The following is a 24,001-nucleotide window of genomic DNA, read 5'->3' on the forward strand; positions in this document are numbered from 1 at the left end:
ATTACAGAAGACACATTTGAATCTTGGCATTTGGAAAGTCTGCTTAAAAATAGTATGCACAAACACAGTGCATTGACTCTCAGTTACAGTATTTGCAGGCTTGTGAATTCCAAAAATTACATTTCTCTCTTCTCATACACATCACTTGTCAGTATTGTATGTAATGCTTTACGTGTAGAGGAAGTATAAACAGTTATGTAATTATATCTAATGATGATTATTAAATTAAGCCATAAGACTTGTCTTGATTTGTTTTCCTTTCCCATTATTTTCCAGGCGGAAAAGAAGCATAGAAGATTCCAAGAACTGGATAGGTTTATGCACTATTACACAAGGTTTAAGAACCATGAACTTAGCTACCAGGTATGGGTCAAATCATTTTTACTCATTCTTGTTTCCATTTTATTTGTCCCAAAATAATCAGCTTGTTGTATTTTATTGTTTTCTTGTTCTAGTTAGAACAGCGCCTTCTAAAAACAGCCAAAGAAAAGATGGAGCAGTTGAGTAGAGCTCTCAGCGGAAGTAAGTAGAATTTGTCAGTATTTGCTGTGAACTACAAATTTGATCTGAAATCAAATCAAATGTCTTACAGCTAAGCCTCTTGAACAGAGCTCACATCAGTCTGCTGTGTGATGTGATCCCTTCAGTAATACAATTCCTAAGCAGTGAATGAAAGCTAAATGTACAGTAAATCATATATCTTTCAAAGACACAGGGAAAGCAGCATTAGTAAGAGAGAAGTTAATATTCTGTGTTGAGTTCTTGTAGTAAGAACATGGTACACTCATGGAGAACCTGTTGCTGTTTATTTGCAAAATATTTAGCTGATGTGCACATTTTTGGTGGAAATCTCTTACACTAAAATAAATGCTGACATCAGCAGGAAAATATTTTCACAATGTTGTATTGTCTTACAGCCGAGGGAGGCTGCCCTGATACCACATTCATCGAAGATGCAGTACAGGAGCTTCTAAAAACTCGCCGCATTCTCAAGTGTTCTTATCCATATGGATTCTTTTTGGAGCCTAAAAGCACAAAGAAAGAAATATTTGAACTTATGCAGGTAATACACGCATATCGTTTGCTTTTCTGTTCTTTTATTGGTAGTGTTAGTTATCAGTGTCTTGTTTCCATTTTTGTAATGTAAAACTGATAGACTTAGTATTTGTAAACAAGTCTGGAAAATTAATGCAGAGGGAAAATTTATACTCTATGACACAGTAGTTTTTAGTTCAATTTTAGGATGAATGAAAAACAACACATGGCTGCAGAATGAAAAGGGCAAGGACAGGTGGAAGGGGAAAAAAAGGAAAATCATTTCTGTTAACCTCCTTTTGAAATAACATTTTAGCTGAACTCTCTCTTTGAGCAAGCTTCATAGCCCAAATACAGAAGAAGCCCTCCCCAGAAAGCAGCGAGTAGACAGTTACATCAGAGGAGGCCTGGATCAGGGCAGGTGTTATTCTGGGCTAGGGAGGATTTTCCATCAAGTTGTCTTCTTCTTCTGTAGCTCCTGTTTCCTGTTTGTCCCTGCTAATGTGTCAGATGAGGGGGTGGGAGGCAGAGCTGGGGGAGAACCAGGGGGTGAGGGTGGGGGTGCTTCAGCTGCAGGGGCTGCTGCCTCCTTCCCTTCCCTTCCCTTCCCTTCCCTTCCCTTCCCTTCCCTTCCCTTCCCTTCCCTTCCCTTCCCTTCCCTTCCCTTCCCTTCCCTTCCCTTCCCTTCCCTTCCCTTCCCTTCCCTTCCCTTCCCTTCCCTTCCCTTCCCTTCCCTTCCCTTCCCTTCCCTTCCCTTCCCTTCCCTTCCCTTCCCTTCCCTTCCCTTCCCTTCCCTTCCCTTCCCTTCCCTTCCCTTCCCTTCCCTTCCCTTCCCTTCCCTTCCCTTCCCTTCCCTTCCCTTCCCTTCCCTTCCCTTCCCTTCCCTTCCCCAGTAGATAGATGTTCAGTGCACGAGTGTGTGCAGGGAAGTCCTGCTGCAAGCTGGAGTAGAACATTCAGGTCAATAAAGGGATAGGCTAGAAGGGCAGATATTTTGGGGTGGAGACCCCAAATAGCTTGTTACACATGGAGTAACGGGTACACGCCAAACTCCAGTGAGTAACAAGCTCAAGTATCTGCACACAAGGAGTGGCTGAGGGAACTGGGGTTGTTTAGTCTGGAGAAGAGGAGGCTCAGGGCAGACCTCATTGCTCTGTACAACTACCTGAAAGGAAGCTGTGGGGAGCTGGGGGTTGGTCTCTTCTCACAGGTAACTAGCAATAGGACTAGAGGGAATGGCCTCAAGTTGCACCAGGGGAGATTCAGGTTGGAAATGAGGAGACATTTCTGCTCAGAAAGAGCAGTCAGGCACTGGGATGAGTTGCCCAGGGAGGTGGTGGAGTCACTTTCCCTGAGGGTGTTTAAGGAGAGGTTGGCCGTGATGCTTAGGGACATGGTATGTTGGACCAGATGATCTTGGAAATCTTTTCCAACCTTAATGATTCTATGATACAGAGTAGTATTCGAGCCAGGGCCCAAATCCAAAATGGAAAAGTTGGGGCAACTGATAAAGTTTCAAGCCTGAAAGAGCAGGCTTCCAAGCATGCACTGACAAGTTTGGTCTGGCTTAGTCATCATCCACCTCAAAGTCTTTACTGATGAATCAAGGTCGTTGTTCTAGACAACGTAATGAACACCAAATAAAAAATTGATTACTGTCTCTGTTAACTGCATCAAAGAGGAAAGAAGAGATGGATAGGCAGAAAACAATTACAGGTGATCTTGCTAAGGGGGATCTCTGTCATTTCTTCAGTTTTAACAATTGTTTGAGAGTTAGTGCTAAAGAGGACTGATGGATCTTCTGTCTGGATGGTATTTTCAGGAAAATGGAAATCATTCCATTCAGTATTTATGGTGTAGAGCTCTGCCTGGTTTTTGTTTCACTGTAAAAGTATTGTGTTCTGTATTTGTTAACTACTGCAGACAGACCTAGAAATGGTCACTGAAGACCTTGCACAGAAAGTGAACAGGCCTTATCTTCGGACTCCTCGCCATAAAATCATCCGTGCAGCTTGTCTTGTGCAGCAGAAGCGGCAAGAATTCTTGGCCTCTGTAGCCCGTGGCGTTGCTCCTGCAGACTCACCAGAAGCACCCAGGCGCAGGTAATCCAAACAAAACCCTATGCAACTAAAATAAGTTCATTTGGTAGCTGTCAGAGTGGGTCAATCCCTTGTCATTCTTTGACAGCAAGGTAAAATGGAGCTGATAAACTTGGTGGTCATAAATCACCAGAGAGTTACATTTTCGTGGTCATTTGATCCTTACGGAATTACAGTTTTATTGCAAACCCTAATGCTCACATGCTGTTAATCACCTTCCCTTTGCTGATGAAATTGCAAATGAGAAACCTCTCCTGGCTTTTAAAATTGTGTCAAAAGCCAAGTGCAAGAAATGTCTTTGAGGATTGGGATAGTGAGGATTGTTGTTTGTTTGTTTTTCACTTCTTCATAAGCACTTAAAAAAGAACCAGGTTCATGGTGTAAGTCAGCATGGTTAGCTGGTCAGTAGTGTGATTTGAAATCAACATTTAAGTAAAACACCAAATGAAAAGAAAACCATGACCAAAAAAACACAAAACCTTAAAGAGGTTATTGACCAAATTGTTTCACTACTGTTTTGTAGGAGTTATTTTTTAAACGATGCACTTATGTCTTTAATGGTGTCAAAAACATAAAACTGAGTGGTTTTTTTTTGTGTTTTTGTTTTGTTTTGTTTTGTTTTTTTAATACATTAACATATGCATCAATTTGAAAACTCAATTACTACTTCATGACAAAGAATTCACATGGCATAATTACTTGTAAGGATTATCCTTCCCACCCACCTCTCCCATAGCAGCAGTTACGCAGGATACCCTGAGGACAGTACACAGTTTGAAAATGTGTTTTCACCCTCAGTATTTTGACTTCAGCTATACAAACAATAACCTTTGTGAAAAATGTGTTTGAGAATTACTGCTCTGTTTTGCAGCCTAAATTGCTCCCCCATTTGTGATGCATTAATGATTAAATGTCACGGCTTCCATTTCACTTTTTCTCCCTTCCAAATTGTCACTAAATACCTGAAATGCTCCAAAATTCTATACATATTTCATAGAAATATCAAGCAGTTCTGGAGTAGTCAACACTTCTATTGTAATTTTGTAGCTTCCTAAATTAGTTTTAAGGTAAGAATTAGAGTAGAAGACTTGTTAACTTAGGAGAGTTACAGTTGCACTCATTTTTATATGTTGATATGTTTTGAAGCTATGTATATTGTTCTTACTTTGTTCCAACTCTGAATTTTATGGTATATCTCTTAATTTTACAGTTTTGCTGGTGGAACGTGGGATTGGGAGTATTTAGGATTTGCATCCCCTGAGGTAAACTATTTCTTTTAAAATCTTTAAGTTACTTCCGCATTTTCTAGAAACACAGGTATGACTGTGGTCTGCATGAAGAGCTTCCTTATTTTGATTTAAAGCTTTTCAAATTGGTTTAAGCTTACCTTATTATTTATTTCACAATAGAAGGAAATATATGCATAGCTAACTGTGCAGTAACATTAACATGGATATAGTTATTTAAGATGGCATCATCATTTTTCAAGTACATAACCAGCTTTAGAATTATATATAAACTGGTTTCTGTGTGCTGGAAAACCTTAATAAATATATGAAATTGTGTAGACTACTTTTCAACGCAACATTATTTCAGCAGAATTTGAGAAAGTCTAAGAAATTTCCATCCTTCTGTAGCAATCCTACAAAAAACATACAGATATACTCCCAAATATTTTAACCAGTTGAAATGTTTCTTTTTACTTTATGTATTAAAGCAGGATGGAATTGCATACTCCAATTAGGTAAACTTCTGGTATTTAAACCAGGAATTAAAACTAAAAATTTTAAAACTAATATTTCACCATCTGTATGTGGGAAAGGGTATGTAATTTTCAAGACTCTGCACCAAAATTTGAGAAGCTTCCTATAAAGCTTTTCTTCATCATCTTAACTTTTATTTAATATTTTGAGAACATTAGATTAAAGATTAAAGCATTCAGTTAGGAAGGAAGCTTCATCTCAACATTTCCTTGCTGCTGTTTTCTTTTCAGCTAGTCATTTTAAGCATCCTGGAAAACTCCACGTACTTTTTCTATATATTTCCTTTGCTATTGTTGGTGAGCATCATGCTGGTGAGAAAATAGCTTGTTTCTCTACAAAAGATCAACTTGCTTCTCCTGCCTAGTTCCTTTATTCCTTTGCTTTGAATTAATTCCATTATCATCAGTGGAACTGGATATGAGAAGAAGCTGATCAGCAGTATGTTGATAATCTGTTTAGCAGCAGGTGCCATGGCAGTCATGCTTAGATGATTGCTTACAAGTTTTTGTGATTTGCCTAAATGTGGCACTGTACTATGCAAGTTGGCTTCTTTGCTACCTAGCTGCCAAAGATACTTGCAACCACCTATGCTAAATGAATTTTGTGGAATTAATAATGGTCATCTTTGTTTATTTTAGTGATTTTCAATACAAAATTTTTGATGTAGAGCTGTACTTTTACTGGCAAGTAGTAGAACATCTGTGCATAACATGTTATCACAGAAAATATAACCTTACTGGTTTTAGCAAAGAATGTGGGGTGTTGTGTGCTGTTGTGTGAAACCATGAAGTTCTGACACAACAAAATAAAAGTTCCTTTGATCACATGTACAAAACTCTTACAAGTAATCAGAAATAAAATGTTATCAGTGGTAATCAAGATCTCTATATAATGTGTTAAAAAGCAACCAAAAGTATAGTTAAGGGGCAGTTGGTACAATCCATGACTCTGTCATGAACGGATGAAAGATAAGATCTGGTATGACTAAAAAAATCCTGATGTTCAGTGACCGCTTCTCATTATTCCTTATCTGATTCATAGTGATACAATTATATATTTTTAAATAATTCACTTACATTGCTTCATATCAAGATTTCATTTTCTGTTGTTTGAGGGTCTGCCTCCCATTTAGGAAATTTCAAAGCTCTTTAGGAGCTGGAAGGATGTTATAGGAAATAATCACTTCATGCTTGCCCTTGTTTTTATTCTGTCCCATAGGCTAACAGCACCACTAACACTGTTGAAGACAGGATATTGGGCTAAATGGGCCTTTCATCTGATCCAGTACAGTTATTTTTGTGATCTTACAATTTTCATGGATCTTCTTCTAATATAGATAAAAATCTTCCCACACCAATCATTTTGTGACAAATCTTTTTGGCTTGTATGTGTCATTATGAATAAGAATTTGAACTGAAACACTTCGCGGAAAGACAACATACCATCACAATATCATTAAAATGAATAAGGTCATTATGAAAGAGCAATGACATTTCTTGATTTAAGTTTTAGATATTTTAGATGTTGAGATATTTTGGGATGTAGAGTTAATGTAAGAGAGGAACATTAATGGTAATGCTACCACTCTCAAGTCATTTGGCCAAAGGAAGCCTTTGGATTCCAGATTTGCCAAGCTGGGTTTTAGGGAAGAAATTAGCAGTATTCTTCTCTGAAGAGAAGTACCTGAGTGTATATTTTTATTCCCTTGGGTAAATCGGAGACTGAAATTAGGGAAAGACCTTACCTACACAGTCAGGTACTAGCCAGAAAACATACCTGGAAATTTGCCTTCAAGCATAAAATTAGTCTCTTAATATTAGCAAAGGTATGGACATGGAAACATTTATTTCCAAGTATAAAGATAATTAACCCTTGGGATCTTAATCTTTCCCATAAATGTTAGATAAACTGTCTTTGGTAAATACATACACCGTGAGAAAATACAATCTGCAGCAGTTCAAATCTGTATGGTGTGACACATTAACAGCTCAGGTTAGGCAAAGATAGGAGATTTATAATTCATGGAATAAAAATCCATCCAGGACTGCTCAGTAGGAGAGTGTTAGCTATGGCTTATGAAGTTCCTGAGCTGTTGTGTCCTGGAGCCAGGGAAAAGTGTAACAAATACCAGTAGATATCTGCTGCTTTTCTGTGTTTTTCCAAAGCTAATTCTACTGGCCATTGCTAGCAACAGGACCCCGACATGACCTACTGGTCTAACTCACATTAATTGTTTTTATGTTCTAAAATCAGTAGATACACTTTTACAAAAATGTGTGTGTGTGTGTGTGCGTAACGCTTGGCATCAAAGTTTTTAAACAAACAAAAAAAAAGGGTACTTGGGATTATTTTAAAAGGGAGATTGCAAGTATTAAAATATTGGTGGTACCGCTAGTATTTTTAGTTGCTAATTCGTTATTTTATAGATTTAGGATTACCTGGTGGTTGTTCGTTTATTTTTTTGTTTTTGTTTTAAGCATTGCATGATATAACTTGCAATTTATTTTTCTGAAAACAGGTGATTTTATAATAATACTATAAAATCACACATTTTTTTTATAAAAATGTGGTGCTCGTCACATCAGAAAAATATTACTGCATGCTGCCCTGTATTTTGTAACCTTTGGTTTATGCAGGAATATGCTGAATTTCAGTATCGGAGGAGGCACAGGCAGCGTCGACGTGGAGACATGCACAGTCTGCTAAGTAATACTCCAGATCCTGATGACCCCAGTGAGAGTACCTTAGGTATGGTCCTGCCTGGGGCTGTTTGTTCTCTCTTGCTACTTCAGAAATTGCTAGTAGCAACCACAGTGTTCTCCTATGGGTGCATTTTAAACACGTTTCAAACATGTTGTTATATTTGCCAGAATACAACGTTAAGACTCATTCTTGCACAGTTGTATGTGATTTTAGAAGCGTTGCTGACTTTACTGTGGCTGCTCCTCTTGTAAAAGAGAAATACATTGATCTTCCCACTAGCAATTCCTTAGCTATTTACAGCAGGCTTGTTTTTCTGAAGAAATTTTGAAAAATAAGTATTTCATATGCCAGCCTTATCTATACCAGCCTTTCAATGCAAATTAAAAGGACCAATTGCTGCTGTGAGCCTAGGCGAGATTTCCCCTGCTACAGGATTGCTGGAAGGTAGCCACAAGGCTGTATCACAAAACCCTGCTCACAAACTCCTGTACTGGCCAAGACAGCCTGGAGACAAGTTGGCATGGGCTATGACTTCCAGCATGCTGCTCTTCCAAGCGGTGCCACAGCTAGTCGTGCACTAAGATCACTGTAACTTGGCTCTCAGGGTCTCTCCGAGCTTTTGCAAAGGTAGCAAAATAGCTCAAATCCAAATCATAATCTGATTCTGCTTCTTCAGAGCTTCCAGTTGTGTGCTCGGCCTCTAAACCATGCAGCAAAAATTCTCCATGTCTCATGAACTTAAGCCCAGTAGCTTGTCCTTTAAAAACAAAATAAGTCCTTTACTAAGGAGAAGGAAACAAATACGTTCTTTATTTTAGAAACAGTAAAAAGAATTTTGGTGAGCTTTGGTCCTTCCCTATTGCAAGTAAAATGGAAAACCATCTTGTTGGTTTGAGGACTAGAATTTGACTAAAGACTTGGATATTTTAGTGACCAACAGTGCATCCTATTAACATATTCAGGAGACAGCTAGTTAGCCTCACTTTATTTCATTTTGAGTTTTGAAGAGGAAAATGCTATTTTCCAAATTCAAAGGAGTTATTTTTATTTCAGAGTAATTTTTATGGAAGCAGCATTTTATTTCTATTGTTTTGTTGGTAGTTTTAAGAAAACGGTATTGTCAGTGATCGCTGATGTATGCACAAACTACTCTTAATTGCCCTGCAACGTTACAGTAAAAATTAATGCTCACATTACAGATGCTCTGTTGTCTGTGTAAGAACAGAGAAACCAACTTTGGTCTTAAGCCACCTGTAAATGCATCCCATAGCGTGCACTTTGCCTAAAATTAATTGCAAGCTGTGCATCACACTGAATTTCCATAGTGTGTAACAAGCCAGTGTCTAACTAACCACAGAAGGGCACTGAAACCTGAGTGTTTGTGAGGACACAAAGAGTGACATGCAGAGAGGCAAAAGGACAAATCCAAGCCCCTGCACTTGGCGTTGAGAGCATTCTGGCAGCATTTTCCACAAAGAGTTGTAAAAACACAGATCGTGATGTGTGACAGTCTGAGAGAGGGAAATACCGAATGCAAGTTGGACAGAGAGGCAGCGTACGGTATTTTTCAGGACATAATTCATGTATATGCCTTGGAAGCATTTTGCCCGCTTGCCAGCAGGCTCAGGCTACTGGTGGCATACCACATCCTTTGAAAGAGAGAAGGAAGGCTACCAAGGCACAAGTGAACCAGGCAGTCACTCCTCAAATAGCATAACTGGTGTTTAGCCACTGTGTAAGAGTTGCTGTAAAAGGGGATTTTTTGGATTACTTACTTCAGAGTGAATAAAGGACTAACATTATACAGCTGGGATCCTGAAGGAAGGCAAGAGGTTCTGCCAGTAAATGATAGGGGAGAAGGCTTTCTGACCTGTTCCTCAAATGTTTTTATTTCAATTGCCCAAACAGACACTCAGGAAGGTGGCAGTAGCAGAAGACATGGCACCTCCATGGTGAGTTCAGCTTCTATGGGTATTCTGCACAGCTCTTCGCTTCATGACTATACCCCTGTCAGTCGCTCTGAAAACCAGGATTCTCTTCAGGTATCTCCACTAACCTCTTCTCCATTCTCTCTGTTTTACTTACCTTCCTCTTCTCTGCTTTTCTTTGTCATGTTGTCTCTGCAAAACTTCTTAATTCTTCAACAAGAGAGGGAGAGTCCAGGGCAACAAATTACATACTCACACCAGTAAGAATTGCTAAACAATCCTCAGCTTTTAAATTGTTGGCAACTGTATCAGTAAAAAAATTATTCTGATAAATTACATGTGTCAGTCAATTGTGAAAATAAGATTTGAGGCCAAATTACTTTTAATCCAAAATATGTTACAAGATGAAAGTTTTATTCTGAAAGCAACCTTACATATTTCCACAGGCTCTGAGTTCTTTGGATGAAGACGACCCAAACATCCTGCTAGCTATTCAGTTATCATTACAAGAATCAGGCTTGGCCATAGATGAAGAAACCAGAGACTTTCTAAATAACGAGGCATCATTAGGAGCAATAGGTACCTCTTTGCCTACAAGACTGGACTCTGCTCCCATAAGTATAGATAACCCGAGAGCCGCTCTAAGCAGCTCTGAGCTGTTAGAACTTGGTGACAGCCTGATGAGACTAGGTGCAGGCAGCGATCCCTTTTCAGCTGATCGTCTTCATTCACACCCCTGCAGTGATACAAGAAGTGGATTATACTCGACATCTAGCGATGCTGATTCCAGCAGTCAAGACCCCAATACCAGTGAAAATCTTCTTGGAAACATTATGGCCTGGTTTCACGACATGAACCCACAGAGTATTGCTCTGATCCCCTCAACGAGTACAGAAATGGATGAGGACTCTCAGCAACCTAGTACTGAAGATAGGTCAGGAGGGCAGCCAAATGTTATAGACCTAGGGTTGGAGCCTCAGGAAGAGCACGCGCTATTTGAGGATGCGCTCAAAAACGAAGGCAGAGGAACCCAAACAGAAGAAAGCACTTCTGAAGAAAACATTATTCCAGGTGAAACGGTTTCACCGAGTGGTGATAATGCCAGGGAAGGAACAAGCACCCTGGATGGTTCGGGAGACACTTCAAGTCAGACTCCTCAAACCTCAAGTGAGTGGATTGAACATGTGCATCTGGTATGAACAAAACCGAGATCTGGAGTAACCGAATGGCGGAGACAGATGGTACAGTGTGTGGAGTAAGCATTATGGAGGCTTTGATCCACATAATTACAGCTCAGTTGTAACCACTGACGTAACGATGGATATTTAGGGGTTCTCTTGAATTGTAGTACTTTGTAATTATGTGAACCTTTCAAGGAATATCCTTTGCATTTAATTAGGTAGTACTTGCCTTTTTGCTCTCAAGAAAAAGGAATAAGTAGGTTGTATTCCACATTCCTAATACAATGCAGCATCTGTTTAGCCTTAGGTTGATGATCCTTAACTTGAAAGTACAGATTAAAGGCTTACACTGATTATTTTGGTTGGTTTTCCTAAGAAATAGTTTATTCCATTTTTTAGAATTCATTCTTTCACCAAAATAACATTTAGCAATTCTCTTTTTGTTTGTTTGTTTGTTTGCTAGTTTTGTTTTCCATAACTTTCCCCGTACTCATTTTTCATTTTTTTTTGTTAGCAGTGTGAACTGAGGTATTCAATGCTTCTCTTTAGTACTGCTCCAGGAACAAGTTTTAGGGGATATTCTTTCACATTAAAATCAAAGATTTTTTCATGTCTATTTACAGTCCAAACGTGCCAAACTGTGAATAGTGAGCTGGCGGTAGCCTAACAAAACACTGCAGTGTTACTCTATCAAACTAATCCCACAATTCTTAGCAGTGAAAGAAACCACTGGGTAACATTGCTTCTCTAAATTTAACTGGCATGTGTTGCCATGGTGACTGCATTTAATTAAATGTAGCCTGTATCTTAAGTTAATAAAACCTAATGCTGCTGTTAAACAGTTATTTTAAATATTAAAATACAGTCAGTTAGCAACAGCTATGCTGTATTTTAAGAGACACTTTAATGGAAGTGCAATCATAGTTCTTTGTTTTCATAATTCTACAAAGCATTCTATGCACTAATAGTGCAATTACTTTTAATGATAACGTTTTATAAAAATATAGGAATACAGAATTTTCATATATTAGCCAGTCCCACAATTAAAGTTCAGATAACGGATTCTGCTCAACATGTTACGGTGCCTTTGCCTAACCCAACTGGATAGTTGCCACAGTTAAACAAGTAATTCAAATTCAGTGTCTGTTCTGGAGTAACTATGCTATTAATTGCAAAGACCTCCATACAACCACCCATGGCCTTGCCTTTACAGTAAATAACTAAATGTTCAACCAGTGTTTTTGCATAAACAAAACACTGCTAGGTATTTGTTCAATTGCACAATATTCATTTGCTGTGTGATTACTGTTTAGTGTTAAAAACAAAAAACACACCTGAAAACCCCTCTTCCTAGTTGTTGTACCGTGGAAAAAAAAAATAAAATACTGGTTTTAGATTTGCTTAAAAGCATCAATCTACAGTTAGTGAGATACAATGGTACAGTATGTAATTACAACTAGATTAAGTTGTCAAAATGGCTGTTTTAATTACATATAATCAAAACTTCTCATAACATGAGCAAATTACATACACTCCATTTTAAGTTCTGATTAACTGTTACCAGAGATTTGTTGATATGATATAAAAGTTTATTACTACTGAGTGTGTATAGGCAAGTGTCATGATAGCAAAGTTTATGTATTGATAACTGTGAGTTCAAGTGAGTGTATCGAATTCATGCAAATCCTGCTTTTGAACCTTGCAGTCACAAGGTTCATATTAGTAAAAAATGAAATAAGAGTGTTTTACCCTTACCCCATAAAAACCTCGTTCATTTTGCAAGCATTGTTAGAGAGAAAGGAATAGAATAGTCTCGAATCATTTTCCGGCTTTTCTTCTAGCTGCCCTGTTCCTGGCATAATCACAAACCCTTGGCCATCTTTGGAAAAATACCTATTTTAAATCGTTCTATGGTATAAGGTCCTTCAGCAAAAACAGTTCTTCATGAACTATCAACATGAATTGGTCTGAAAGTTGTTTAACTCACATAGCTTCCTTGAATTGTAATCTCTGGATAGAAAGATTCTCACAAAGATTGTGTGTATTGCATCGAGATGTCTTGCAAAGCTACAGTAAGATATGTAAGAGTGCTCTCTGTGAAGATAGTGAAGTTTGTGGGTTCTGGTTTTTGTAATTTGGTTAGGTTGTGCAGTATATCCATTGTTTCTGTGTTACTCTTATGAGCATGAAATTAGCCTATTAAATTTGTATTTTCTTGGTACTTATTTTAACACCATAGTCATTGACTTTACAATTCAAAAATAAAGTTTGGCAAGACTATTTTGTAAACCTGTTAATTTTATAATGTAAAAAATTACTCTAACCTTGAATTGTTATTTGCACTTTCATAGTCTATACTTGATACATTCCCACTTTATATACAAGTAGGATACTACAACCATGTAGATGTTTGGCCAAATGAATGCTGTTAATAATATGTAAAATTCTTTGATTAAACATTTATTACTTAAACTAATTCCGTTCTGTCTTATCTCATCTTAGACTGCAAAACCTCTTTCCCTCAGCTTTTCATAGATAACTTAAGGTTACGTCTCACCAAGAAACTCTTAAACGTAGCTGTTGACAGGACGGTGTCATTTTAAAATTATGCAGGTCTTGATCTTTACAGAACTCCTGCTGTGAAATACAAAATGCAGAAGATTTTTGCATGTTTTTATTTTTTTCCTTTTAAGTCATTTGCTTGAAGATACAGATAAATAGAATACAAACAAGAAAATATTTAACATAACCAGGTAGAGGTTCAGTATAAACTTCATATCCGCTGAAAGATACTGGAGAAAGACAGAGGATTTTGTCCTGGTTTTTGTTTAGTTTTATTTTGTACATAAGAACTGGTAATGACATAAGAATGAAATACCTTTATAAAAGTGGTTTTAAGGAGTATTTATCAATTTATGAACCCAGGTGTTTTTCTATGAGCAACATTGAATATCACTATTCAAATTCTTCATCAGTTGTATTTTGGCCACTGCACCTTCTGCTCATATTATCAGATCAATTTTATTTATAAAATACTTTATGTGGAAGAAAAAAAGTCTCACTCTGCTGTTAGCATTTTTACTTCTGCAAATGCCACAGTCAGTCTTGGTGTCTACCCTACTGTTTACGTGTTTTGTCATGGCAGTCCACATAGGCAACAGCATCATTTTTAGGGGTACGTACAAACCACAATGTTAATTAGCCAACCAAAATTCACTAATGCTATTGCAAAGAATACTAGACGAGTGCTATAGCAGAAATGCTTGCACTCTGCAATTTAAAAAAAATAATAAAATAATGGATCTTATTTGGAAATCAATCTAGTTAACCCCCTTCTGTATTTTCTGTTCAGGCATCTGGAGTTAGAAGCCATCTTTTTATGACATCTATACACCAAATGTGTAATGCACAGCAGCAGACAGCCATTAAAAATTCCTGTTCTGTATTTTTCAGCATGCAGAGACAGTGTTACTGAGCACTGCAGTCCTGGCTACCTTTTAGCCATCCAACCCCATTCTCCATGATTTCAGATGATTTCTGTCCTGGGAGGCAAAAGAAATTGACAGATTCTGTGATGGTCTAAGTAAAAACGACACTTATTCAATGTGTACAAAGTGAGTGCAATATGCATGGTGCAGAAATAAACTTAGGATACAGACCTTTATGATGTATATAATGTCCATGCATTATGCAAGGATATGTGTAAGATGAAGTCACTTCCCCTTGAATATACTGCCAGTCTTAGGTTTTTGCACTTTCTGCCATATAGATCTCTAAAATAGTATTAGAGCTTTAAAATAGATGAGATAACATGGGTTAAAATGGGTGAGATAACACCAGAGTGCACTTTAGACTTACTAAAGACTGACTGTTCCAGATAGGGCACAAACCATTTGTAGCTACTGCTGAAAAAAAAGCAAAGGACAAAACATTTTTCATAAATGGTCTGACTCTGCTCTGTAGAGTCAAATATCTTTACACTGAAACACAATATTTACATTAAAAATCTTTACACTGAAACGCAATAGCAATTTGTTATGTAAAGAAAATATGTCATCGTGTAATTTCCTATTACACTGCTATCCTCATACTTGCCAGCCCTTCTAAGTTTTGTTTGAATACTGAGCTGCTGCTGTATCAACACAGCAAAGCAGTCCCATTTCACCTCTGAAGAAATTTGATTGGACTCAAGTAAGGATGAGTACAGTTCTGCAGTCCACTGTAATAACAATGGAGAGAAATGTTTAAGTTTGATAACAGAACCAGAACAGGAACAAAGCAGGGACTGTAAGAAAAACTCCCAGACTAAACTCTGGAGAAATATGCAAGGCAAGTCTGAACTGGGTGCAGAATCCAACAAATGGTGTAGTGTGCTCTAACACTTGATTGAAAATGAAGTACACTCACAATTGTCTCATGTACTCACACTTGTCATTGCAAGGTGGCGCAAGGTATGCCAAAGGCCACAGGTACCAAGATCAGAACCAGGAGCACCTCAGGTATTACACTGAAGTCCCACTGGACTTCAGGCTCCATTTGTTGACTACTGCAGCAGATCCTTTGACTACTGTGAGACAAAAAGCCACAATATTACGCCGTGAGCCTGCCGTGTTCAGGATACCAGAACAGCTGTGCTTCCTGACAGGTCTAACATCAAGCAGCACGCAGTGTGCGACTGCAAGGTATGCATGCATATCACTCTAACAGCCTGCTAATTAAGGCACCCATCAAGAAGCTGGAAACTCATATTTGGAAGCCTAAGTTCTCAATCAGAAGGTCTTTGACTAAGCCAGGTTTTCCCCATCTAGAATGTTTCCCTGATCACCGGACCACTTTGGATTGTACCATGAGTTTCTCTTCATATTCTGTGTTGTACAGATATATGGAGGTTTAAACTAGAGACAGTACAAAGCTGCATCAAGCAGTTTGGGACATTCACATTGTCAGGTTATGTGACAGAACACTGAAAGGCTGGGCATTTGCAACCTTTGATTTAGCTCCGGAATTGGCTTTTATTCTGTCCATACTCTGAAAGCCTTCATGGGGAAATTGCAAGGGCAGGATTCAAAATTGCAACCCTGATCAGTGTAGCAGAGTGACAAAAAAGTGCAGCTGAGGGTATGCCGGGAGGTAGGTAGAGGGGTGGGTGCCTGCCCCAGAGGAGAAGTTCATCAAAAAACACGTACAATAATAACCCGAAGTAACCCATTCAGTGCAGCTGACTGAACAGGACAAACAGCTATTCTTATTTTTGAAATTTAAATGTAAAGCAGTAATATACTGGCAGTTGTAAACAACTGAATTTCCTTTACACTCGGTATGAAATCTTTTCCAACTGATAGGTCGCCTTTATGTATTTTCACTAATCAAATAAAGAGAAAGTCTGCATAGCTAAGATGATACACAAGCACAGTGGGAATGTGCATTTGTGCCTTTAGAAGTCAGTGTTCACCTGCAGCTGTCATACTGGCTTATAATGGAGACATGAAAACACTCTTTAACAAAAACACTCATTAAGAAAATGAACTTCCCTAGTCACGATTATCAGCAGTACCTACCTGCGCAGAAACACAAACTTTTGTTAGTGTTTTTGCTGTTCTTGTGTCACTGCAGCATGTTAGAAAAAAAATAAAGTAGTTTGAGAGACAGATTTAAGATGCCTTTCAAGAGCAAAGTCCCTGTGATCACGTTATCTCTGCCATTGCTTCACCTAGCCATGTCCTAAGGGACCAAAATCTAAAGACCCCAGAAACTTTCAGGTTCTTGGCTTTGCCACACTATTGAATGAGGAATTAAGACCCAGAAGTTGCAAACAAACATGCATGCTATTCATGTGCATAATAATTGTCCAACATATTTCAAGAATAGCATCCTTTTTAGCTATGGAAACTATGAGAATAAAATGTGCTCGTCTCACAAGAGAGCTGACAAGCACAGAACCTGAGTACAGGACCATGCAGGAGATGCAAACTACACCAGTCAGTCAGATTCATAACAAATTACATGCATCTGCAGCACAAAACTTTCTAGAGAAGCCCTCCAGGTGCAGCCTCTGCAGCTGGCTGTGGAAGAATGACACAGAAAACTGTAATAAAGGACTCTTCAGACATGAGCCAGCAGACACAGGATAGCAGTAGGAACCGAAGAGGAAGCAATGCCGTCAAATTATAGCAGAACAATTAAACTACTTAAGCAGGAGATGCACAGAGCATGTGCGGATACGCATTACTTCTAATAATCACCCTGCCTGAAAGCTCCCAAGAAGAAATGATCCTGCGGTGCCTGTCAGTGCATTGCTAATGTTGACGCTCCCTTTCCCCAGGTGGAGACAACATTTTGTTTTCTCCAATTCTTTGTCCTGTCTATTTACATATGAAGTCCTTCAGGGCAGGGATGGGTTCTGATGACTCGGAAGAGCTTAGCCAGGAGTGCTCCTTTCTTTGACTGAGGCTGAAATAAAGTAAAGTTGAAATATGCATTAATTAGAAGAAAATTGATTTAAATTGATTTAATTAATTAATTTAATTGATTTAAACATGCTGCAAAATCCTTCAACTAAATCAGGCACTTACAACTTACAGGCCACAGCCTAGCAATTGCCTTAGAACCTGCTTCTGCTTCGTAGAGAATCTAGTTCTGTTCTACTTCTGTTGGGGATCTGGAAACAAATGAGGATACTCAAAACTGTCAAACTTGAAATCCTAGTGAGGGGAACCTATGGACGGGTACTTTTAAGAAGTCCTGGGTCCCCTTCCCCCTAGAGCCCTGCACCTGCTGGGTATGCAGCAAATCTCAATTTCAGAACATTTCAGCTACTGCCTACATTAAAAATAAATACATACATACATAAAAGACAACTATAACTTACCAAATTCACAGAATAATATTATTTGCAAAGGATTAGGTGCTTACTTAGGACAGAAGATGGAAATAAACAACATCATTCTACTCTGTTCCTACCAGCCTGGTGATGCTCTGGCAAGGTAAGCACCGAATCCCCCCAGTGCTGGAGGGCTTCTGAGGCAGGTGGCTGGGAAGGCAGGCAGACAGGAGCTGCAAGAGAAGTGAGGGGAACAGTTCAAAGGTCTCCTTGAAATCACATAAAACTACAAAGGGAAGGAGTACAGAAGCAGCTTTAAAAAAACAACAACCCCAAGGACTGTGGGTGGCTTGAAAAGAGATGAAGGTAAAATAGAATTTAAATCAAAATGGGGAACGGATTTAGGCCCTGGCGACAAGAAAGTCAAAACTGGTGTGAAAGAGAGGAGTGCAAGTGGGTAAGCAGGGCTGACTGCGGAGCCAGAGCCAGCCCAGGCAGGCCCCAGAGACAGGACAAGGGGAACTGAGTGTCCCAGCCACCCCACGCTCACTGCATGCACGCTGGGCATCAGCAAGATCCCTATAAATTATGTCCGTTAATTATGCAGTAGTTACTACAATACCATTGGATGAAGTAGTCCCTATTTTATGTAAAAGAACAATTTGATTTTAGCACATTTTCCTTTATGTAAAAAATGTTACATATTTATTCATGTTCACTGAAAATGAGACAAAAGAAAACAACTGAATTTGCACCAAACAAGCTTTAAATGAAACCTAACTATGAAGTATGAAGGCTAGGCATGGACACCAAGAGCCTGCAAATCTTCAAGTGTGTGTAGCATTTTTTGTTCTTATCAGGCTTATCACCTGTACCCAATGGTTTGGGTGAGGTGAGTTGCCTCAGTGAGGAACCATCGAGGAACAGAAGCTCTGCATGTAGCTGACAGAGCTTCACGAAGACACCAACTCGTTCCCTTTGGAAATTATCTGTTGCGTGTCTGAGGGTCTGTGTGGCAGTGGGCCGAATGCAGATTGAAGCCAGTGTATACTGAGGGTCAGTTCTGCAGTTGTTGTTCCCCAAATCAGAAAGCCTTGACTTTTCTAATGAGGAGCAGCTGAGGGAGCTGGGGTGGTTGTGTCTGGAGGAGGCTCAGGGCAGACCTTAGTGCTGCCTGCAACTGCCTGAAAGGAAGGTGTGGGGAGCTGGGGGATGGCCTCTTCTCACGGGTAACTAGTGACAGGACGAGAGGGAATGGCCTCAAGTTGCGCCAGGGGAGGTTCAGGTTAGAAATGAGGAGACATTTCTGCTCAGAGAGAGCGGTCAGGCACCTGGACGGGTTGCCCAGGGAGGTGGTGGAGTCACCGTCCCTGGGGGTGTTCAAGGAGAGGTTGGATGTGGTGCTCAGGGACACGGTTCAGTGATGACAGTGGTGGTAGGGGATGGTTGCACCGGATGATTTGGGAGGTCTACTCCACATTTAATGATTCTGCGATTCTGAGGAAGGCAGCTTTCAAACACACACACCCGGAGCCGCTTCCCCCGGCTCCCGCCGAGGCTCCAACCCCTCGGCGGGGCCGCCCCCCGGCGGCAGCGGGCAGCTGCGGGGGCCCGGCCGCCAGCAGAGGGCAGGCCCCGGGCCCGCTGCCCGGCTCCTGCCGCCGCCCCTCGCCTCTCGGCAGCGACATCCGCCGGCAGCGGGAAGGGGCCGGCGCCGGGCCCGGCGCTGTAGCGGCTGCTCGCCGCTTCGCTTCCCTCCCCCGCCGCTGCTGAGGCTGAGGGGCCGCGGGCCCCGGGCGCCGGCCGCAGGATGCCGCTGGGGCTGAAGCCCACGTGCAGCGTGTGCCGCAGCACCTCCTCCTCCATGTGGAAGAAGGGCGGCCAGGGCGAGATCCTCTGCAACAACTGCACGGCGCGCTCCGCCCCGCCGGGGCCCGCCGCCTTCGCCACCACCTCGGCCGCCGCCCAGCACAGCAACGGCGGCGGGGGGGGAGGCGGCGGTGGTGGTGCTGGTGGTGGTGGTGGAGGCGGAGGCGGTGGCGGTGGCGGGGGTGGTGGCGGCGGGGGGAAGCAGGTGAGAGCGGCCGGGAGGGGCTGGGGGGCCCTGGGGTGTCCCTCAGCCGGCGGTGGGGTCCCTCCAGCGGTGGTGTCGCTCCCCGCAGAGCAAGCAGGAGATCCACCGGCGCTCCGCCCGGCTGAGGAACACCAAGTACAAGTCCGCGCCCGCCGCCGAGAAGAAGGTTTCCACGAAAGGCAAGGGGAGGAGGCACATTTTTAAGTTAAAAAACGTAAGGGTTGGTGCCTGGGGGGGTTGGGGGGTGGTGGGGTGAGGCGCTTCTCCTGGGGTTTGGTTGGTTGGGGTCGCGGGTTGTTCCCCTGCAGCCCCAAGGGCCGGCCCGTTTGGGTGGCTGCTGGAGGGGAAGCCTCTCTGGGCAGGAGCTGGTGGCCATGGGTGAGGGCCTTTAACCCTGGCTTCTTCCCAAAAAATTGCCAGCCTTGTTTCCATTTGCAAAGTACAAATGCTCTGAAACGTCTGCAGCTCATTTCCCATCTCCAAATCTTCTAAGACACCACCAGTATGTTGCCGTCTTAAAACCCACCCTGGAATTACCTGCTGTAACTTGTTGCTTTGTTTCACCACTCTTCATCTAACATCTGTGTGTTGTTTCCCCAGCCCATCAAGGCTCCCGAGTCCGTGTCCACTATAATTACAGCCGAGTCAATCTTCTACAAGGTATGGTTTGTGCAGGTTTGTTTGCAAAAAGGATCTTGCTGTTTCTATTTCTGGTTTCAGAAGTTGCCACAAATAATGAAAGCAGGAAGGAAATAGTCACAAAACTGTGCTTTCTTGCCCAGCAGTGTGTGTGGTTTTGTGCTCTGCCACATCTCTGCCACTGAGACTTGGAACGTAGTTTACCACAACAGCTTACGTAGCCGTCATTGGCTCAGTATTTTCACCAAACAAAAAGATGCATCTGGTGTCCTTAATAATTATTGCAGTCAAGGTTTCTAAACTTTTAACTTTCACCATGCTGAGATCACGAGCTTGAGCTCTGTGTGCATATCTGTGTGTATATATGTATACATATACATATATAGGGTTATATATATATATATATATATATATATATATATATATATATAGGGTTATATATATATATATATATAGGGTTAAGTTTGTGTGGTGTTCCCTACCTCAGGCCTGTAGGATATTGCACAGAAAGGAGATGGGTGGCACTGGCCTGGCATCTGAACCAGCTCCCACTTCAGAGCTGTGTGCGAGCAGTCTCGGACACCCAGGGAATGAGATCTGTTGACTAACCCAGTGAAAGCAGAAGCTGGCTTTCTTCTCATGTTCATGACTGAGAGTGTTTTTACCAGCAGGCCAAGGTGTTAGAGTTTTGAAGTTCTGAAATTTGTTTTTGTTTCCCAGTGGAACAAGCAAACCAAAATGTGTTTTTCCCAAAAGAAAAGGTCACGATAACCAGTGGGAGCCTGCATAGCCGGAGGAAAAGTGGTGAACTGAGTGTAGTTATACTCTCTAGGGACCTGATGCTTCATGTCTTGCATCCCAGATGAATCTCTGTTTGCTGCTGACTACTTCAGAAGAGAATTGATGTCTTTGATTGTGTAGTTTTGTTTTTGTCAGAAATTCTTTAAAGTTATGTCAGAACTTTTATTTAACCTGATATCTTTATCCTAAGTATTTTTATTTTGATACTTTGTTGCATTGTTGAGAAGGAGATTTTTTTGTTTGTTTGGTTGGTTGGTTTTGTTTTGTTTTGTTTGTTCTAAAACGAAAGCCCTCTTGGATGATTCTTGGCAATCTCAGGTTGGATGTTAGGAAAAGGTTCTTCACTAAAAGGGTGGTTGGGCACTGGAACAGGCTCTCCAGGGAAGTGGTCACGGCACCAAGTGTGACAGAGTTCAAGAAGTGTTTGGTCAACATTCTGAGTTTGATTTGGTTTTTGGGTGGTCCTGTGTGGAGCCAGGAGGTGGACTCTGATCCTTGTAGGGCCCTTCCAAGTCAGAGATGGTCTGTTCTAGACTAGGTAGTGCATTGTTCTAGTCTTGATAGTGTGTTGTGTTGACGCTGTTACGACATGAAGGGATGTTGCGTTTGCTGTGCAGCATCATGCACATTAAAGAGCACCCTGTAAAGGTCTGGCATTAACAGTAGCATGAGGTAGATCAGTGTTTTGGGACTTGCGGGTGGGTAAACTTCATATGCAGAAAGCTGCTTTCCATGCACACACAGGGAAATTACAGAAATTTTTCTGAAAGGTGGCTGCACACTCTCCTTCTCCTGACAGAATGAGACCATCTCTGCTCAGCAGACAGGAGGCATAGCAGCGGTGGGAAAGGAGAAGGTAGAGCAGCTGAGAGCCGTTTCTTTGAAGACCGGTGAGGCCAGGTTGTTTCTGCAACATTTGGCAGACAGAGACCATGTGGAATTGTCTGTGTAGTCTCACAGCAATTCTGGGACTGAATCCAGACTCCTAAATGTTGGGTGACTGGGCACAAGTGGTGCCGATGACTTCTTAGAAGAGATGACACTGCAGCTTACACCCCCCGTCTTTTGCACGTGGCTGAATTAAGGCTGTTTCTCGAGAACTGGGTTAATTTGAGGCAGTGTGAGGTCCTGATATTGAAGATACTCAAGAATCAAAGTGAAGCTTCTGAAGTCAGATTGATTTAATTGTTGTTTGTGTCTTCTAGGGTGTATACTATCAAATTGGAGATGTTATTTCAGTGGTTGATGAGCAGGATGGAAAAACATACTATGCTCAGATCCGTGGGTTTATTCAGGACCAATACTGTGAGAAGAGCGCTGCCCTGACCTGGCTCATTCCTACGCAAGCCAGCCCCAAAGACTGTTTTGACCCTGCATCCTATATCATAGGTAATCTCTAAGCTTTCACTTTATACAACTACTTAAAAGTATCTAGACTAATGCAGAGCTGTAATTTTGAAGTGAAATTTTAGTTTTTCATGGACATTCATGCAATTCTCACATTGTAGACCCTAATCCTGTAAGCATTTACTCTACTTGAATAACCTTTTTTATTTATCTTATGTATGTGAGTGGCACTACTACACTAAGCGGGATTATTTGAGCGTTTGTGCTCACAGGCACAATTACAGTCTTGCAACTTTAAATATTAAATTATTACTCCACAGACAGAATCAAAGTTATTATAGCACAATCTCAATATGCTAGTCCAGGCTGTTGCCTTTGAAGGGACAAGAATTAGCTGATCTTCATCTTGGATATGTGATGTACGTAGTGTGCAAGCACTGGCATAGAGGGCATTCTGCAACTAACTGTGAAATATTAATAAATTGAGTACAGCCCTTTTGATGGGCAGGCAACAAATAGCGTCCATTTAGAATATAAAGCATTTCACTCAACTAACTGAATTCTTCAAATGGGGAAAAAAATCAAGCAAAAGTAAAGAGGCTTCGTGCTGGCGGTGTAGCCTCAGGTACTACACGGTCACTTTTTGAGATGGCACGTTCTCTAAGGGGTGTTGACTTGCTGCATATTATGTCATTGAGGATTCTCCACTTTTATGCCTCTAAACTTTGTCTTCGAAAATTATTTTTTTCCAAGGACCAGAAGAAGATCTCCCAAGGAAGATGGAATATTTGGAATTTGTTTGTCATGCACCTTCAGAATACTTCAAATCTCGGTCATCTCCCTTCCCTACAGTTCCTACAAGACCAGAGAAGGGATATATATGGACTCATGTGGGACCTACTCCTGCAATCTCCATTAAAGAAACTGTTACCAATAATTTATAACTTTTTTAAAGGAATATTTTGGACCAGTTATTTTCAGTATATTCTCAAGTCTGTGAATACCGTATGAGAAGTTTAAAAAAAATTATAAAGTGTTCAGTTTACTTTATGGATTATGGTATTTATTTATTTTAAAATACATCTCATCTTTGAAGTTCGTTTTTTTTTTCCCCATTCAATGTGTCATTCAGTTTTGTTCAGGTGAATCTAAAACCTGTGGGCCTAGGTAGCTTCCTGTTAACTTTATTTATGGGGATGCATTTCTTGGAAAGCTGGATGCAGATTCAAAAACTGTTACTTGGATGTGCCCTCCTGGTGGCCTCATGGCAGAAATGTATCTTGATTTCTTGAGTAAGCTAACATTATGTATGATTTGAGTTTCACATCCTTATTATTTCTCTGTGTTTTTTCTGTCTTTGCAATTAATGAGTAAGAAAAAAAATACTACTTTTATATATTGATAGTCTGAGTATGCCAATGAAAATATTTAAATAGTAGAAAAGAAAAAATACCAAATATTGGTATTTCAATATGAAAATTTTCTGTACTAATCGTTTTACAAGCCAGCCAGCTCAAAACACTATGACATACTTACTATGACAGGCTACTATGCTTACGTAGCCTGAATTCCCTGAGGTTACTGGTTCTTGCTGCCTGTGAGGGATAGGAG

At 40.6% G+C, this 24,001-nt stretch overlaps 2 protein-coding genes across 4 annotated transcripts in view; both read left to right on the forward strand.

Moving 5' to 3' along the window:
* Positions 1–13,181, forward strand: part of ANKIB1 (ankyrin repeat and IBR domain containing 1) — a 97,422-nt gene extending 84,241 nt beyond the window's left edge. Inside the window, exons 13-20 of one of the 3 annotated variants that reach the window (XM_032182634.1) lie at positions 277–363; positions 456–522; positions 918–1,063; positions 2,959–3,137; positions 4,345–4,396; positions 7,534–7,645; positions 9,509–9,642; positions 9,975–13,181. In XM_032182634.1, coding sequence (XP_032038525.1) covers positions 277–363; positions 456–522; positions 918–1,063; positions 2,959–3,137; positions 4,345–4,396; positions 7,534–7,645; positions 9,509–9,642; positions 9,975–10,727 — 1,530 coding nt within the window. In that variant the 3' untranslated portion in view covers positions 10,728–13,181. The remainder of the gene's footprint in view (positions 1–276; positions 364–455; positions 523–917; positions 1,064–2,958; positions 3,138–4,344; positions 4,397–7,533; positions 7,646–9,508; positions 9,643–9,974) is intronic. The other 2 variants (XM_032182636.1, XM_032182635.1) reach the window with 2 other exon arrangements.
* Positions 13,182–19,268: 6,087 nt separating this feature from the next.
* On the forward strand, positions 19,269–23,714 carry GATAD1 (GATA zinc finger domain containing 1). The gene is made up of 5 exons (XM_032182145.1): positions 19,269–19,537; positions 19,692–19,817; positions 20,204–20,263; positions 22,249–22,432; positions 23,144–23,714. Exons 1-5 carry the CDS (start codon positions 19,340–19,342, stop codon positions 23,332–23,334), a joined length of 759 nt encoding a protein of 252 aa, XP_032038036.1. The 5' UTR covers positions 19,269–19,339; the 3' UTR covers positions 23,335–23,714.
* Positions 23,715–24,001: the final 287 nt, after the last annotated feature.

The sequence above is a fragment of the Aythya fuligula genome, chromosome 2 (assembly GCF_009819795.1).
Source record: "Aythya fuligula isolate bAytFul2 chromosome 2, bAytFul2.pri, whole genome shotgun sequence".
NCBI classification, from domain to species: domain Eukaryota; kingdom Metazoa; phylum Chordata; class Aves; order Anseriformes; family Anatidae; genus Aythya; species Aythya fuligula.